Source organism: Onychomys torridus, chromosome 3 (genome assembly GCF_903995425.1).
Source record: "Onychomys torridus chromosome 3, mOncTor1.1, whole genome shotgun sequence".
NCBI classification, from domain to species: domain Eukaryota; kingdom Metazoa; phylum Chordata; class Mammalia; order Rodentia; family Cricetidae; genus Onychomys; species Onychomys torridus.
In genome coordinates this window covers 105469374-105487900 of record NC_050445.1, presented here as the reverse complement: position 1 = coordinate 105487900, position 18527 = coordinate 105469374, and the positions used below count along the sequence as shown (strand labels likewise).

Sequence of the window (18527 nt, the reverse complement as noted above, 5' to 3'; positions counted from 1 at the left end):
GGAGAGATGGTTCGAGGTTAAGAGCACCGACTGCTCTTCCAGAGGTCCTGAGTTCAATTCCCAGCAACCACATGGTGGCTCACAACCATCTGTAATGAGATCTGGTGCTCTCTTCTGGCCTGCAGTCATTCATGCTGTATACATATAATAAATAAATAAATCTTTAAAAAAAAAAAAAACCACTCACTGCTTTAGAGGCTACACTAGCCCTCTTCCAGCCATAACCTCCCCACAGTGCAAGAAGAAACATGCTAAGCTGGAGATCCCTAAACATCACTTCTAAATGTATATGTGCGCACACATCTGTTGCCTTCAGAGGCCAAATAAGAGCATCAGATCGGTTGGAGCTAGAATTACAGGCATTATTAGCAGTCTGATGCCAGTGATGGAACATGAACTCTGGTCCTCATGACTGAGCAGCAAACATACTTGACCACTGAGCCATCTCTAGCTCCCTAGAAACTCCTTTATAGACTTTTGGGGTCCTTGGAGCCTCGGTATCAGTCCAACTAAGCATGAGCCCTAGTCTAAGCCTATCCAGCCCATCCCCAGATCAATCTCCTGAGGGTAGCCAGGAGCAGCTGCTGCTGAGGCCCCTCTGGTGAGGGCCAGGAGTTAAGAGGGGCTGACTGGTGGTAGCTCTACTCACGTTGTCTTGTTCTAATTTGCACCACCTGCCTAAGGTGTCTGTGGCTAACATCTGACCTGATAAAGCTTGAGGTGGCTGCTGAGGTAAGGCAGAGGCAAGGGTGGAAATGGGGGGATGGTGGGGACGCTGAGTGTTTTGACTGTGATGTGGGCTCACAGTGTGTGCTGGCATACACTTGAAACACTGTGGCTAACTGTAGATCTAGTATTCTCAACGAAAGCTTCAAGATTCCAAACCTGGCTCACATGTTAGGGTGTGCCTGTCAGAGCAGAAGGCTCAAACACATTCTATATAAGGGTTTGATATCATGACTTGGAGGACTGTCTCTGAGCCTCAACAGAAGTCACCGCCAGGAGGCCACAGCGGCATAAGACCCGGAAAAGGAAAACTGACTTGTGCTCCTGCTAGGGTTCTGTCCCCGCCCACCAGGCCCCAGTCAGAACATCGGCCCTGGCCCCTCACCCAGGCGATGGCCAGCCTGGCGGCCCACGCTGCCCAAACACTGGATCAGGGTACGAATGGCTGCAGGGCTGGCGGGCGCACGTGGGCCAGGCAGACGGTCCACCAGGTGATCAGCGAGCTCCACGAAGAGGTCGGTGCTGCAGGAGGCTGCCAGGTGACCGAGTGCCACAACGGCACGCTTGCGGACCGCCAGGCGTGGGCTGCTCAGCTGGGGCAGCAGACACTGCAGCAGGCTTGCATGGAAGGCGCCCAGTGGGGCGCCCAGCCTGGGGACAGGACAGAGGGAGTGTCAGGGCAGGCAGGCCACTGGAGCTGCACCCCATCAAAGACCCTGGGAAAGCGACAAGGTACCCCTCCAACGTGAGGAGTGACTTAAGGGTTTACTACAGGAAAGAGACTGCCTTGTGAAGAAGGCTTGTGTAGTCAACAGTAAAAGTCCAAGACCTGAGCCCAGAAGTCCAGTCTCTCAGCACAGGGAGGAGTGTGGTGGGTATGGGGGCTCTAGTGAGGATGTTCCAAATTCTCAGGAGCCTGAGGTTTGCCTCAATACCTATCCCAGAATCTACCCTCCTTCCTGCGACTGCAGTGGTATAAATTCTAACAGACATTTGGTCACTTCCCTGCTCAGTAGTCCTGCCATGGCTCCCCAGTGTCCTCCGGAGAAGCTGGGCTCTGAACTCAAGGCAAGAGGCAACCCTCAGATAGTTTCTCCATAGGCAGAACCTGGCTCTGTGTGACCAGTTTGTCCTCCACAGGCAAACCAGCTCTGGGTGAGTTGGATCCCACAATGACCTGGGGCCTTTTCTCTTCCTGCTCTGCTGCCCTCCATGACCTCGCTGTCCTATATCCAGCTCAGATCACCCTGCTGCAGTCTTTACCTATTATTCATCTACTGTGTGAAAGGGTCTATGCTGGAAGTGGAAGTCGGGCCATAAGGCAGACTTTGGCCTTACGGAGCTCATGATTGAGGGGTGCCTTTCAAGAACCACAAACTCAATATGCCCAAATGGAACCCATCACCTCCTACCGCACCCACCTGCTCCTGAAGCTCCCCTACCCCAATCCTCTATCTCTTGGTTTCTAAAGCCTACAGAGCCATTCTCTAGTCTGCCCACTTCAGATCCTGTGGTGTATACCTCTTTCAGACAACCCATGGAAGCCAAGCCAGGCCTAGGGCCATAGGCCTATAATCTCACTTGCTGGGAAGGCTGAGGCAGAAGGATTACAGGTTTAAGGCCAGTCTGGGCTACAGAGTGAGTTCAAGGCCTGCCTGAGCAACTCTGAGAGACGGAGTCTTAAAAATAAAAAGTAACAGGGGCTAGAGCAGTATCTCAGTGGTCGAGTTCTTCCCCAGTATGGGTAAAACCCTGGGTTCAATCCCACCACAAATATAAAAACAAAGACGCTCCTCTCCAGTTTGCCTGTCCAGATTACAGAAGGAAAGAGCAAGGAAGGTGGAGGTGTGTCCTTGGGGATCCCGCCCGGCCCTCTAGCCTCATCACTGCATACTGGCTTCCACAATCAGCTCTCCATGCAGGAGCCCTGGGCTCAAGTCTGTTAGAGCAGAGACTGCTTACTTAGGTCATGATCATATGCCACTGATTCCATGCCACCACACCCAGCCCTTCTACTCTTAATCAAAAAGATAATCTGGGGTTCCCTTGAGCCCCAAACCCAAAACCTTTCACAATCCTCTCCTGCTTCTGCTCTCTGTGATGCCCTCAGATCTGCTTAGACCCCTGAAGCCTCAGCTCCTGTAAGGAGCCCTCCAGAAGCTGAGCTAGGGCCTTTTGAGCTTGGGCCCTGCACCTGACCTAACCACTCACCTATTATATTCAGTTGGCCACTTGCCTGTCAATTCTTCCCCAGGAGCAAAGCAGGCCCACCGCTAGGCTAACACTGGTTTTTCCTGCCCCCAGAGCAAATGCATAAGCCATGGGAGGTTTACTGACTGTGTGACCTTGGAGCCAAGGACCGCCCAGAGCCAGTTCCATAGTGTGACATTATTGCATGTAGGCCACTCATCACAGTCTTGCCTGTCTCCTCCTTTCTTGCCCAAAGTGGCATGGCTCACCTGCTCAGCATGTCGGAGAGGATGTCCAGGGCTTCCAGCTGCACAGCCACGTCCTCCTGCTGGGCGATGGCACTGGTGAGCTGGCCTGTGATCTTGCGGCACACATTGATAGCCAGCCCTGAGCCTGTGCGGGGCACACGAGGGCAGGGTAAGGCTTTGGACTGGACGGGCAGCCTCCAACGCTGGCCTGCTTGTATTCTGGTTGTATTTCTGAACCCACATTCCCCCAGGAGTCAGTGTTCTAGGAAAGCCTGGGCTTCAGTGGTCCAAGGTGGACCCAAGTCTTAAGGAACAACTACAGAGTCGGCTAGGGGAGCTGACAAACTGATGGTTGAGCTGCTGGCTGGCTCACACACTTCTACCAGGGAGGGGACAAGTTAAACACTTCTTTTCCCAACCCCTTTCAGCTGGCAGTGGCCAGTGGGTTAGTATGGATTGGGAAAATGGGTCTTTTCTTACACACACAGGAGAAAGCACATGGATGAAGAATGAGACCCTGTGCGTCTAATCCCAGAACCACAGCTACAAGAATGGGAGCGGCTGGACCCAGCACACACAAGCCCTGCATTTGACTTCTAGCACTACTACCAGGGAAAAGGAGGAAGAGGAAGAGGAGGAAGAAAGAGGAAAGGGGGAAGAAGAAGGAGGAGAGGAGCAGTGGCCATCCCTCCAGAGAGATCATGACAAGTCTTGAAGCTACCGCAAGTCTGTGCTCTTGACTTGTGACTGGAAGCATTCCTAACAAACAGGCAGTCACGAATTTCAACGGAAGGCTCTGAATTCCTTACCATGGAAGGACCCCAAGTAGGTCCTTTTACTTCACTGAGCCCTCCCTCCCTCTTTCTTTCTTTTTCTATTTTGAGACAAGGTCTCACTATTTAGCCCTGGCTGTCCTGGAACTATGTAGATCAGGCTGACCTCAAACTCCTACTGGTCCACGGCCTCTACTCCAGAGTGCTGGGATTAAAGGCATGGGCCACTACTTAATAAAGATATTTAATACGGGCATTAGCACTCACTGAAGAGAAATGGAGGCACGCAGGAGGCACACCATGATCATAGGGTGGGCCCCAGTATTTGAAGCATAGCTGGGCTGAGTAGGAGCACTAAGGCTGGGTACCTGGGGCAGCAGGAGACAGCTCAGAGAGGATTGTCTTCAGGCCAATGCCAGCGATGTCCCGGAGCTGCTCTTTGTCTGACCGCATGTTGGCACAGAGGGTGTCCACAATGGTCTCCACTTGGTACTCCTTCACTTTGCCCACCAAGGGACCCAGGCTGAAGCAGAGGAGGAAGGGAGAAGGGCCCAAAAGCTCCAGGCATGCCTTAAATCCTGCTGCCTGCTTTGGGCCTCTCAAGCTTGTGGGGGCACACATGCTGAGGAAAAGACCTCAGTTCAATAGAGGACCCTTTCTTGCTAGGAAAGCGGTGCATCCCAAGCCTATGGTTTGCATCTCACCCTGTGGCTCTGTGTGTCCAAAGCAATGTTTTTCACTCCTGAGCTGGTGTCATATCAGCTAGGGAATTATTAAACACAGACTGTTGGGACACCCCAGAAGGTCTAAGTAGGGCCTTCCAATGTATGTCTAACTGGTTTTCACTTGCTGATGCTGGTCATCAACCTGAGATCTGGAGCCTCATTTCTCAAAGCCTGGTAGCAGATGGTCACCTGGGAACCTGCAGAGCCACAGAACCGCCTCTGCAGGCTTTCACCCTCCTCCTGCCCTCTCTACTTGCCTTTCTGTTTCCTGGATAACCTCCCACATAATTTAGAGTTGAACTCTTGGTGCAGAGTTTACCTCTGAGGAATGCTAGCTAGGCGTGTGACCCTACCGTTTTGGCCCCAAACTGCCTGATGGTTGTCACAGGCTGCATCCTAGGGGCAGCGGCCCTCCCCCAGCCACCTCCAGTCCACTCACCACTTGACAGCCAGGTTCTGCACCTCCCCGCTCCTGTCCTCCAGGAGCCGCAGCAACGTCCTGACCACCTTGCGCTCGCTGTCCTCATCCAGCTGGATGGACTCTTTCTGCAGCTCTGTCATCAGGTCACTGGTGGCCATGAACCTGGTGAGGGTGGGGAGGGGAGAAAGAGGGCTGCTCTGCAGCTCCCGGGCCTGGCAGATTGGCGTATTAGAGCTCCCCAGGAGAGAAGCTCAGTGCAAGAGTTAAAGGCATGTGGGTGGCCAGGGCTATGGGCATGGCTGCATCACCTCAAGCAGACCAACTACCAGAGTGGGAGACTGAGACAAGAGGATGGGCTTAAAGCCCGTGGTCTGGTGAGGGCTCCCGCCACGGCCACTGCAAAAATGGCAACTTGGGCAAGTCACTTGTCTTCTCTCAGCTTTAGTTTACCTGTATAAAAAAATGGGGATGAGGCGGCTGAAGGTGGCTCAGTGTTTAACAACACTGGCTGGCTGGGCAGCGGCACACCTTTATCCTTGAAACTGACATTATTTTTGTCATAGGTTGCTGGCATTTAGTGTTCAAGCTTCCTTTTTTTTTTTTTTTTTTGGTTTTTCAAGACAGGGTTTCTCTGTGTAGTTTTGGTGCCTGTCCTGGATCTCACTTGTAGACCAGGCTGGCCTCGAACTCACAGAAATCCACCTGGCTCTGCCTCCCAAGTGCTGGGATTAAAGTTGTGTGTGTCACCACCACCCGGCGTGCACACCTTTAATCTAAGCACTCAGGAGACAGAGGCAGGCAGACCTCCGGGTTTGAAGCCAGACTGGTCTACATAGAGACTAGCAAGACAGCCAGGGATACACAGAGAAACCTTGTCTCAAAAAACAAAACAAAACAAAGAATTAGACTTGGGCTCTAATTACAGGGTTGTGGAGTCCACAATACACACCCAGTAAATGGCATACATCATTCACATCTCATAGTAATAGGTAGTTCTTGAATGTCTGAGTATGCGATAGACAATTTCATGGTAAAGTCAGGTGTGGAAAAGAAGCACCATCTGTCTACAGCAGAGATGAACCCTGTTCAGACACCCTGCCCTTAGCAAGCATCTGAATCTGAGCCCCTCATCCAAAGGATTTGTTCATCATGGCAAGCCCCACCCCAGCCTCTTAGCCCACATGTGAGGGCTCTAGGCTAAGAACGTGTATTTCCAAGTTCCTAGTGACGTTCAGGGTCACAAACCTGCTTTTTTGTCTGTTTGGGTTTTTTTGTTTGTTTGAGACAAGTTTCACAGGGTAACCCTGGCTGGCCTGGAACTCACTCTGTAAACTAGGCTAGACTCAAAAGTCATAGAAATCCCCCTGCCTCTGCCTCCCAAGTGCTAGAATTAAAGTCATAGGCCATTATGCCTGTCGAGTCACAAACACTTTAAAAGCCACACGCATGGGCAACTGGCAATATTTTGATATTTTGGAGATGAGAGCCAACAGCTGAGCCAAACATTCCTAAGCCATAGGACCAGAGCGAAGGGCTTCACCCACCCCCAGGGTCCTACGATCATAAAACAAAAAACAAAAAACAGGCCTGCTGCTCTGTCCTGATCATTTGGCTTGCAATGGGTGTTCAAGTCAGAAAGCAACAAAGAATGGGGACTGAAGGGGTCTCACAGGACATCATTCCTGCTGAAAGGTAGAGGGCAGGGCAAGGGACTCAACTGGCTGCCCTTAGCTGTGTCCAGGCTGCAGACCTATTTTCCCCAGGTTGAATTACTCATCAACATCTGAACACCATGAAAGTGACTTCTAACTCCTCAAAGAAGATCTCAGTCCGACTGGGTGTCTACCCAATGCAGAAACTGCAGATGACAAGTGCCCTTTCTCCAGGGCAGCCATTCCCCCAGGCCGCCATGCCTGCTGGCACCTGCTGGCACCTGAGTGGAGACCCATGGAAGAGATGCTATAATAAAGAGGCATCCAGAGAAAGCCTGTTTCCTGGCCAGCCTCCCAGGGTAAAATCTGTTACGAGTGGAGTGGGCCCCCAGTCCAGAGCTGCTATTTGATGTCATGGCAACCCACAGAGCCTGGAGGGACCCTGTCCATGCCACCATTTCTTAATTTTAACAGCTCGATCAGCCTGAAGCTGCTGAGAGAAGGCAGGAAGCTGAGCTGAAGGAGAGGAAGGCTCTGTTGCTGTCCCATCCACCACCCAGGCACTTCAAGGTAAAGGATGTTTGCGTTTGGGCCTTTCTGAATTTCTGAAGGATGGGGCCCACATGGGCCTGGCAATCCTGAGAATATGTTCTAGGAGGCACAGGATGGGACCAGGGAGTGTGCTAGTCAAACCCCTATTCATCACTGCCTCAGTTAGGGTTTCCATTGCCATGATAAAGACCATGGCCAAAAGCAACTTGGGGAGAAAAGAGTTTCAGCTCATGCAGTCCATCATCGAAGAAAGTCAGGTCAAGAACTCAAGGCAGGAACCTGGAAGCAGGAACTGAGACAGAGGCCATGGCAGTTTAAAGGTGTGCTGCACCATGCCTAGAGAGGCCATGGAGGAACGCTGCCCACTGGCTTGCAACCCATGGTTCTTTTAGCCTAGTTTCTTATACACCCCAGGACCACCTGCCCAGGGTTGGCATCACTCACAGTGGTCTGGGCCCTCCCCCATCAATCACTAAGAAAATCTACCAGTCTCATCTACAGGCCAATCTTATAGAGACATCCTCTCTTCTCAGATAACTTTAGTTTGTGTCAACCTGACAGAAACTAGCACACCCATCAAGAGTTTAACTCAAGAGGGTTGGGGATTTAGCTCAGTGGTAGAGCACTTGCCTAGTAAATGCAAGGCCCTGGGTTCGGTCCTCAGCTTTGGGGGTGGGGGGGGGGTGGGGGAGATACAATAACAAAACAACAACAACAAAAAAATCAAAAGGAGTTTAACTCAAACATTTCTGTCTCAGGGACAATCCTGATCAATGCGATGTGCAGATGAGCACACACCTAAGCATCACAGCTTCCCTAGACAGGTCACGTCAGGACTTTGCACCCCTCCACCACAGCACTTCTCTGCTGTACAGCAATGAATGTGAGAGAGCACTTCATAGACCACCACACACACACACACACACACACACACACACACACTCTACCCCCCCCACACTCACTCTACCCTCCCACACACTCACTCTACCCTCCCACACACACACACACACACACACACACTCTACCCTCCCACATACACACACACACTCACTCTACCCCCACACTCACTCTACCCTCCCACATACACACACACACACTCACTCTACCCCCCCCACACACATACACACACACACAAACTCACTCTACCCCCCCCACATACACACACACACACACACACCCACTCTACCCTCCCACATATACACACTCACTCTACCCCCCCCACATACACACACACACAAACTCACTCTACCCCCCTCCACACACACACTCTCTACCCTCCCACACACACACTCACTCTACCCCCCACATACACACACACACTCTACCCCCCACATACACACACACACACTCTACCCCCCACATAGACACACACACACTCTACCCCCCACATACACATACACTCACTCTACCCTCCCACATACACACACACACATACACACTCACTCTACCCCACACACACATACACACACACACACACTCACTCTACCCCCCCACACTCACTCTACCCCCCCACACACTCACTCTACCCCCCACATACACACACTCTACCCCCCCACATACACACACACTCACTCTACCCTTCCACATACACACACACATACACACAAACACACACTCACTCTACCCCCCCACATACACACATACACACTCACTCTACCCCCCACATACACACACACACACACACACACACACACACACACACGTGCGTGCAAATACATATACTCCCACACATGTACACACATACATACATACCCCCTCACACACATACACCTGTGCATACATATGTGTGCATACACATGCTTGGCACCCAGCATGTTCACCTCTGACACTCCAAGCTTAGCAAAAACCAGGCCTGACAAAGGAGTCGAGAGAAGGCGAGAGGGAGTTCGTGCTCAACAGACCTTAGAGCCAAACAGCCTTGTGGAAACCCGAACCCAGAAATCAACATTCACAAATAAGCCTCAGCATTTCAGACACCTGAGTTCTGTAGACATCACTCTCAGAGGAAACGCCAGTGCCAGGGTGGTGGTGATAATTTGATAGGCTAGGGCTCCAAAATAGAGTGGGACTGTAAGTAAACATCCTTGTCTTGCCTCTATCAGTGGGGTAAATTTTAGCCAGCTGCCTCCTTAATTCTGGAAATTTTCTTTGCCCCTCTCCCACAGCATCCTTGAGGGTTTTATTTTAATTATTGAATTATTTATTTATTATTCTTTTGAGGCAGGGTTTCTCTGTGTAGTCTTGGCTGTTCTGGGACTCCCTCTGTAGACCAGGTTGGCCTCGAACTCACAGAGATCCACCTGCCTCTTCCTCCCAAGTGTTGGGATTAAAGGCGTGCGCCACCACCGCTGGGCTTTCCTTGAGAGTTTTAATAGGTCAACCCGAGACAAGCAGGCTTGGAGAGGGCATCAGAGAACAGTGTGAGATGGATCTCCTGCCTCCTCAAACAGAACTGTGTTACCACAAAAATATTCAGAAATTCCTGCCTAATCTCTTGAGCCCCTGGTTTTCCCTGTCAGAGTCTGAGCCCCAACAAAACTGGGAACCTAGGCTTCCTGTCCCTTGCCTGGAACAGCAGTCAGTCACTCCCCTCTGGGAACCACAGGCCATGGTCTCCTGAAATCCGAGAGGCAGCACCATTGGGACACTGGGCCACATGGTGCCTGGACAGCTGGCCAGGGGACTCAGCCTCCTGGTATTCAGACTTTTAAAAATAGACACTATTCTCATATGCTCAGAGTGGTTTTAAGTGTCCTCAAGGCTGCTGGCAGGGACAGGCTGAAAGGGCCAACTCCCTGATTCAGAGGCCCAGGAGAAGGTCCCTCAGCTCTGGCAGGGCATGTAAACCAAAGCCCCCTCCAGGCCTCTGGAGAACAGGAAGGAGGGAACTAAAGAACACTCCACAGGACCTACCCTGTCTCCCTGCAGAGACAACCAACCACAAGAGACCCAGGGTAGCACGGCAGAAACACAGGTAAATGTGCCTGGTCCTGCATGGAGGCAGAGGCATTCCGGTAACAACTCAGCGGGAACCGGCAGTGAAGATGAGGTGCTTAGTCAGGGTCCGGAGAGAGTGTGCAGAATCATACGGGCAACCATTCACAAAGCACTTACCTGGTACCAAAACCATAAACAGTAGCTAACGTTCAGAGGGTGGAGTAATTTGCCCATCACTTATAGAGCCAGTAAGTTATGGCTGCCAAGATCTGAAGCCAGGGCTAAGGGTCCAAAGCCACCATGGGGCTTGGGGCTGCAAAGAGATTTTGAGGAACAGATTTACAGGACAAAGGAGGGGTCAGACCACGTGAGCAGGGTTCAGGCCCCTCCAGGCTAGCTAGATTCAGGACATCACTAAGACCTCCACCTCTGCTTGGTCCTACCTTTGGCATTGTACCCAGGCCCTTCGTACCCCCAAACCTCAGTTTCCCTGTTTGTAAAAGTGACAGAAGACTCAGTAGGCACAGTGTCCTATCAACTTGAAGGTACAGAACTGGCTATAGGATCATAGGCCAACCCCTTTTTGTCGCTGAGCCTGTTTTCTCTGCAAGATAGGGCTGCACCAGGTGTTCCCATCCTTCCTGGCGGCTCTGTTCCGCTGTTTCTGGAATGCTCGGAGAGAAGGACAGGAGAAAGAGAATGGAGGAGAGACAAGGCCCTCACCCCAACCTTTGCTTCCTGCCTCTAAACCATGCTTAACCGAATATCTCGGGAGAGGAGGGAATGAGAAGGATGGGATGGTAATGGGCCAGAGAGAAGAGGGAGAGGATGACAAGAAAAAGATGAAAGCAAGAAAAGTTCGGGTTAGGAGACCCGGCAGGGGTACAGGCTGGGACGATGGGGTAACCTAGAGACGGGGTAGAAGTTCGGGTATCAGAAAGGGATAGCCCTAGGATGGAGGTGGCGCGGGGTAGGGGGGGGGGGGGAAAAGGAGGCCTGTTTCAGTGCGGGTCAAAGGAGGTCAGCACTGGGATCCCAAGGAGAGGCGGATGGGAACTTCATTGGAGGGCCTGGGGGCCCCATTGTAGGGGGCCTGAGGGCCCAGCTCGGCAAAGGCGGGAAGAGGTTGGGGGCGGGGCTGTTGCAGCAGGGCAGCAGGCCCAGGCAGGCCCAGGCGAAGAGGCCGGGGGCACCCGCGGGGGTCTGCAGAGAGTCGGGGAGCGGCCAGAACGGGCTGAGACCCCTGAAAAGGAGCCCCGGGCCGCCGCAGGGCGCACCTGAAGTCCTTGTCGCTGGACGTCATCTTCTCCAGCAGGCTGGAGATGTGGAAAGCAGCGGTACTCATGCTGACTGCACCGCGGTCCGCGGGCGGGAATGAATATGGCGGAGCGGCCTCCCCTCTCCTCAGCCACGCCCCTTCCCCTCAGCCACGCCCCTTTGGTCACCCTTACCCCTCCTGTCCTGGGAAGGGCTGGACTGCAGGACCTGGCCTCTTCTCTTAGGGAGCTCTGCTCAGCATGGACGTGCACACTTCAGAGACAGGGAACTCACCATCGAGCACTGACCACCCCTCTCCTAGTTCTGCCTTGTGAAACTTTGACCTTACTCAATGGCATGCATGCATGCATGCATGGACGGGGGATGGCAGTCCCAGGTTCCACTAGGCATCGCTTCTCTGAGCCTCAACTTTCTCATCTACAATCAATCATTCAGGAAACAGGAGCTCTTAAGCAAAGCTAGTCAAGCAAGCCTAAGCACCCCTGGCTGGACTTCTGAGTCCCCATGGTGGCCTGTCCAGAGCCAGCCTCACGAGGAGGGTGTGAGTTTTTTCATTTTACAATAGTTTAATTGTGCCCTGGGAACCAAAGGAAATTGGCAAGGCCACACAGTCAGTGAATATGCAGTAGAGTCAGGATTGACCTCAGGTTCCTAAAGCCTTGGGCAACAGCCCTTCCCTGAAGTTCCCTGAATTGGGGAACAGTTTTCCCCAATTAGGAGAGAGAGAGAGAGAGAGAGAGAGAGAGAGAGAGAGAGAGGGAGAGAGAGAGTATGTGTGTTTGTAGATCTTTAGGAAGACTCTTAATACTGAACAGGAAGCTTGGCTTTAAATCTCTGTAGGCTGCTTCCTGGCTTGGTGGCCTTGGGAGAGTCACACAACCTCTCTTGGTTATTTTTAGTCACAGCCCAATATGCTTTTTTTTTTTTCTGTTTTTTCTTTTTTGTTTTTTGAAACAGGGTTTCTCTGTGTGGCTTTGTGCCTTTCCTGGAACTCACTTGGTAGCCCAGGCTGGCCTCAAACTCAGAGATCCTCCTGGCTCTGCCTCCCAAGTGCTGAGATTAAAGGTGTGTGCCACCACTGCCTGCCTTTTTTGTTTTTTTTTGAGACAGAATTTCCCTGTGTAGCTTTGGAGCCTGTTTTGGAATTTACTTTGTAGCCCAGGCTGGCCTTGAACTCCCAGAGATGTGCCTGGCTCTGCCTCCTGAGTGCTAGGATTAAAGGCATGTGCCACCACTGCCTGGCCCAATATATTCCTTTTATTTATCATTTTTGTTTTGTTTTTCAAGACAGGGTTTCTCTGTGTAGTCATTGCTGTCCTGAAACTCACTCTGTAGACCAGACTGGCCTGAACTCACTGATATCCATCTGTCTCTGCCTCTGGAGTGCTGGGATTAGAGGTGTGCACCACCACCCAGCAAGAAACTTTTATCTTTTTTAAATTTTATTTATTATTTACAGCATTCTGTCTGCACATATGTCTGCAGGCCAGAAGAGGGCGCCAGATCTCATTATAAATTTTGTGAGCCACCATGTGGTTGCTGGGAATTGAACTCAGGACCTCTGGAAGAGCAGCCAGTGCTCTTAACCGCTGAGCCATCTCTCCGAAACTTTTATCTTACATGTATTAAAATTTCCTTTTTGGTACTGCTCTACCACTGAACTACACCCCCAGCGTGGTAAAAGGAAATTTCTGGGGTCAGGATGGCTCATGACTGTAATTCCAGAACTTGACAGGGGAAGGCAGGAGGACCAAAAGTTCAGTCTTGGGGGTTGTGGATTTAGCTCAGTGGTTACCTAGCAAGCACAAGGTCCTGGGTTCGATCCTCAGCTCAAAAAAAAAAAAGCAAACAAACAACATAAACAAACAAACAAACAAACAAAAAACTGCTGGGTAGGTGGCACACGCCTTTAATCCCAGCACTCAGGAGGCAGAGGCAGGTGGATCTCTGTGAGTTTGAGGCCAGCCTGAGCTACAGTGTGAGTTCCAGGACAGGCTCCAAAGCTACACAGAGAAACCCTGTCTCAAAAACATAAACAAACAAACAAACAAATAAATAAAGGATGTTTTATGGCATCTGTTTTCCTGTCTCTCTTCCTCTAAGTGATTGGACAGTAGCTGCAGAGTCCCTAAGCCTGGGGACAGGAAGATGAGCTCTACATTTCTCCCAGTCTCCTGTTCCTGCCTCAATCACACCACCCGTCTGGCCACTCCAAAAAGAGGTCATATATTGCAAATGACAGTGAAGCCAAAATTGGACCTTTTAAAAATTTTATTGTTATTATTATTTTTATTTCTTGTGTATGAATGTTTTGCCTTCATATATGTATATATACCATGTGTGTGCAAAACCCACAGAGGCCAGAAGAGGGCAATAAAACCCAAGGAACTGGAGTTACCAGCTGTTGTGAGCTGCCATATGGGTGCTGGGAACAGAACCCAGAACCTGTGCAAGAGCAGAAAATGCTTTTATCTACCAAGCCAGCTCTCCAGCCCTCTTTTTTTTTTATTTTCATTTTTTACAACATTAGACTGATGCAAGCAAAGATCATTACTTCACTCCTCTGGGAAACCCTGTTACAGTTCAGAGCTTCAGAATTCTACTGAGTGCTTACTGGACTCTGATTATGATAGAGGGAATGTTAACATCTTGTTTGTGTTGGATTAAAGCATGCATTTTCTAACTGTGGGGTGCAGCATCGTGCTGTATTCTATCAAGCTTTTTAAAGGAATTTAAAGGGTTTTTTGTTTTATTTTATGTGTTTGAATGTTTTGTTTGCTTGTATGCCTGTGCACCATATGCATGCAGTGCCAAAAGAGTTCAGAAGAGGATGTCAGGTCCCCTAAAACTGGAGCTACAGATGGTTGTGAACCACAGTGTGGGTGCTGGGAATTGAAGCGAGGTCCTTTGTAAGAGTAACAAGTGCTCTAAACCACTGAGCCCTCTTTCTACCCCCAGCCTCCTTTAAAAAAAATAAAATTCCTTTCATCTCAGCACTCAAAAAAATAAATAAAATCAGGATTTATTTTTTAAATCTTTTTTTCTTTGCTTATTTGTTTATTTTTCTTTTCTTTCTTTCTTTCTTTCTTTTTTTTTTTTTTTTGAGCTGAGGATCGATCGAACCCAGGGCCTTGTGCTTGCTAGGCAAGCACTCTACTACTGAGCTAAATCCCCAACCCTTTGTTTGTTTTTCAAGACAGGGTTTCTCTGTGTAGCCCTGGCTGACCTAGAACTCATTCTGTTGTAGGTGGAGTTTTTCCATTAGGACTGCTGGCCAGCTCCTAAATAACCACACAGAGACTTAATATTAATTATAAATGCTCAGCCAATTGTTTAGGCTTGTTACTACCTAACTCTTACATTTTATCCCATATTTCTTATCTATGCTCTGCCACATGGCTTGCTACCTTTTCTTAGTACAGCAAGTTCATGTCCTTCTCTCCACATTTCCTTGTGATTCTGAGAGACTCTTCTTCATGCTCTCTTTTTGTTTTCAAGCCTCACCTAAACTCTACCTGTCCAGCTATTGGCCAGTCAGCTTCTTTATTCACCCAATCACAGTGACATATATTCACACAGTGTAAAGGAATATCCCACACTCTGTAGACCAGACTGGATTCAAACTCACAGAGATCCACCTACCTCTGTCTCTTGAGTGCTGGCATTAAAGGTGTGTGCCGCCACTGCCTGACAGTAAAATCTATTCATTTGATCTAAGTGTTACAAAGTTTAAATTTTCAGCACTATTATTTCTTCTAGACTGTTTTTAATGGAACTTCTAGATGTTCAACAGCCAAGCTTAAAGGCTAAAATCAATAGGATAAAGAGACAAAGAGGGCAGCCAGTATTTGGCCCTTGACCTCCAAAGTCAGTTAGGTCTCAGGGGACCATCTAAAAAGGGGTTCTAAAGTGCCACTCAGGCATTTGAACACTTGGTCCCCAGTTGGTAACTTGTTTGGGAAAGCTTAGGAGATGCAGTCTTGATGGAGAGAGTATGTCCATAGCGGTAGACTTTGACAGAACATAGTCTTACCCTACTTCCGATGTGCTTTCTCTGACAGATGCGATCTCTGACAGGAGCCTTCCTGCTCCTGTCCCCATGCCTGCCTTTTGCTGCCATGCTTTCTGGCCATGATGAACTCTTGTCCCTCTGGAACCGTAAAGCCAAATAAACTCTTACTTCTATTAGTTGCCTAGGTCATGGTGTTTTATCACAGTTACAGGAACCTAATTAAAATCAAGGTCACAGGGCCAAGCCCACACAGCCAGAGTGCAAAGAAGCTGATGTGAGTCAGATGGAGCAGGCAGGGATGCAGAAAGGTGAGAAACTAAAGTCATGCCTGCCCCACCTCCAGCTAGGTTTAGACTCTGGGGATCCAACTGTATCTAATAACAGGTGACTGCATTTGACCTGTGGGAAAGTCAGAAACTCATCCTCCTGTGACCCTTCTTTGTTCTGTGTTGCCTGTGTGCAGACACCATGGTGAGGACTGTAGAATTTGAAGGTGAACAGGTCTCCCATCCCTGATGTCCCAACCCTACAGGAGACATGGTTTCAGACCTCCTGTTGATGAATGGCAAATGTGGAGGCTGGTGCTTTGAGGAGCAAGAAGGAGCCATTGAAAGAGGTCTGCTAGCCCAAGGAATGGGGTCTCTGGAATCTGAACAGGGTCCTCAGCCTATCTCCTGGCCCAGACTGCACCTTAAGAAACTTGCTAGCCATTGAATAATGAGATCCAGAAGGGATACAATCGGCCACGCTGCAGGAGCCTGGGGGACGGACTAACAGTCAGGAAGCAACAAGATCACATTTCACATGTGCACAGGAAGCAAACAGCTGCCTTCCTTTTCAATAATTGAGGTTCTAGGGTAGCTTCGGAGGTGTCTTAGGTGTGATTGTAAACTGTAAAAGTAAAACCAGAACACTAGGGTTCTACAAGGGGTTCAGGACACGCCTTTTACTGTAGATGGGGTTTCTGTGCAATTCCTAGAAAACTGTAGATTTATGAAAGGTCTCCAGTTGGGGGTGGATTGTCTTTTGGGGTAAAAATTTATTAGGAGACTTATTAATGCCATGGACAGACAGACAGATAGCATGGCAGGAGCTCTTATGAGAATTCTGGCCCAGGAGGCAGAGTGTCAGAGGGTGTGTGTGCTTCTTATCAGTCTCAGAGCAGAGACCCTGTTTCACAGGCTCTCCCTGAGTCCTAAGCAGCAAGGGAAAGAAGGGATGTGTTACTCTGAGGATGTGGGGGAGGAGGGGCACACCCGGGGGAGGTGTTTTCATTACACAGATGATGTACCAGGCAGGGATGTGCAGTAGCCCTCTCATACTTCCGAGTCTGGCAACCTGAGACCTGTACACTTCCTTGAGGAACTGCAGCTGGTGACTCATTCTCCTGGAATCTGGGTACCTGAGGAGTCTGATGACAGATTCATAGATAGGCTCTGGGTATGGGCTTTGCCATTTCCTTTACATCAGCTACAGGAAAGAGGCTGCTGCAAGTGGGTACGGCCTGCTAGGCCCCTGTCCTCAGACCTGACAGGGCAGGGCTCACAAGATGACTCAACTGGTCAAAAGGTACTTGCTGTGCATGCTGGCAGCCTGAGTTCAACCCTGGAGCCTGTGTGTGGTGGTTTGAATGGGAAGTGCCCCCGTAAGCCCACGTATTTAAAAACTTAGTCTCCTATTGGTAGTCCCGTATGGCGAGGTTGTGGAATTTCTTTAAAAGATTTTTATTTATTTAATTTTATGTGCTTGAATGTTTTGTCTGCATGTATACCAGCTGCAAGCCTCATGCCTGGGGAGGTCAGAAGAGGGCACCAGATCCCCTGGAACTGGTATTATGGATGGTTCTGAGGCACCGGATGGTTATTGGGAACTGAACCTGGGTCCCTTGAAGACCAACAAGTGCTCTTAACTCCGGAGCCATCTCTCCAGGACAGATTGTGGAATTTTTAGGACGTGGAGCTTGACTGGAGGAAGTGTGTCAACGGGGTCAGGCTTTGAGTGGTTAGAGCCTTGCCTTATTTCGGATTCACTCTCTGGCTTCCTTTGTGCTGCTGGGATGTGATCTGCCAGCTTCTTGCTCTGCCCACTTGCTACCCTGCCTGCCCAGGCATTGTGGCACATGTGTGGAGGTCAGAGGGCAACTTCCAGGAGTCAGTTCTCTTTTTCTACAGTGCATGTCCCAGGGGCTGAGCATTACTGATCAGCCTGGAGAGCAAGTGTGTTTACTAGCGGCGCCTTATCACCAGTGTGAACTTATTTTGTTCATTTATTTATTTCTCTTGAGACAGGACATCCATCACCGTGCAACCCTGGCTGCACTGAACCTTACTCTGTAGGCCAGGCTGGCCTCAGACTCATACAGATCTGCCTCCCAGTTGATGAGATCAAAGGCGTGCGCCACCATGCCCACTGTCTCAGTTACTTTCTATTGCTGTGAAGAGACATCATAACCAAGGCAATTTACAAAAGAAAACATTTCCTGAGGGTTCACAGTTCAAGAGGGTTAGGGTTCATCATGATAGGGAACACGGCAGCAGGCAGGCATGGTGCTGGATAGGGAGCTGAGAGCTACATCCTGATCCATAGGTATGAAACAGCAAGATCTAACTGGATCAGACATGGGCTTTTGAAATCTCACAACCCACTTCCAGTGACATACCTTGTCTACAAGGTCACACTTCTGAATCCTTCCCAAACAGTTCCACCAACAAGGGACTAAGCATTCAAATACATGAGCCTGTAACGGGGGGGGGGGGGGGCATTCTCACTCAATACACCATACCCAACTCTATTTATTTATTTATTAGAAATAAATTTAATTTATTAATTTATTAAGGCTGTAGAGGTGGCTCAGAGGTTAAGGTTAAGAACATTACTACTCTTGCAGAAGACCATTACACCTAGCTCTGGCTTATTTTTAAGGTGGATATTGGGGCTCCTCATGTTTGGACAGCAAGCACTTTCTTTACCCCTTCCCTCCTCTCCCCCCCCCCCCCCCCCCGAGCCATCTCTC

General features: G+C 49.9%; 1 protein-coding gene across 2 annotated transcripts in view; it reads right to left on the bottom strand.

Moving 5' to 3' along the window:
• Positions 1-11609, bottom strand: part of Cand2 (cullin associated and neddylation dissociated 2 (putative)) — a 29168-nt gene extending 17559 nt beyond the window's left edge. The window contains exons 1-5 of one of the 2 annotated variants that reach the window (XM_036182073.1): positions 11502-11609; positions 5102-5245; positions 4306-4460; positions 3186-3309; positions 1112-1377 (exon numbers count right to left, since the gene is read on the bottom strand). In XM_036182073.1, coding sequence (XP_036037966.1) covers positions 1112-1377; positions 3186-3309; positions 4306-4460; positions 5102-5245; positions 11502-11569 — 757 coding nt within the window. In that variant the 5' untranslated portion in view covers positions 11570-11609. Of the gene's footprint in view, positions 1-1111; positions 1378-3185; positions 3310-4305; positions 4461-5101; positions 5246-10401; positions 11466-11501 lie in introns of those variants that run through there. The other variant, XM_036182075.1, reaches the window with a different exon arrangement.
• Positions 11610-18527: the final 6918 nt, after the last annotated feature.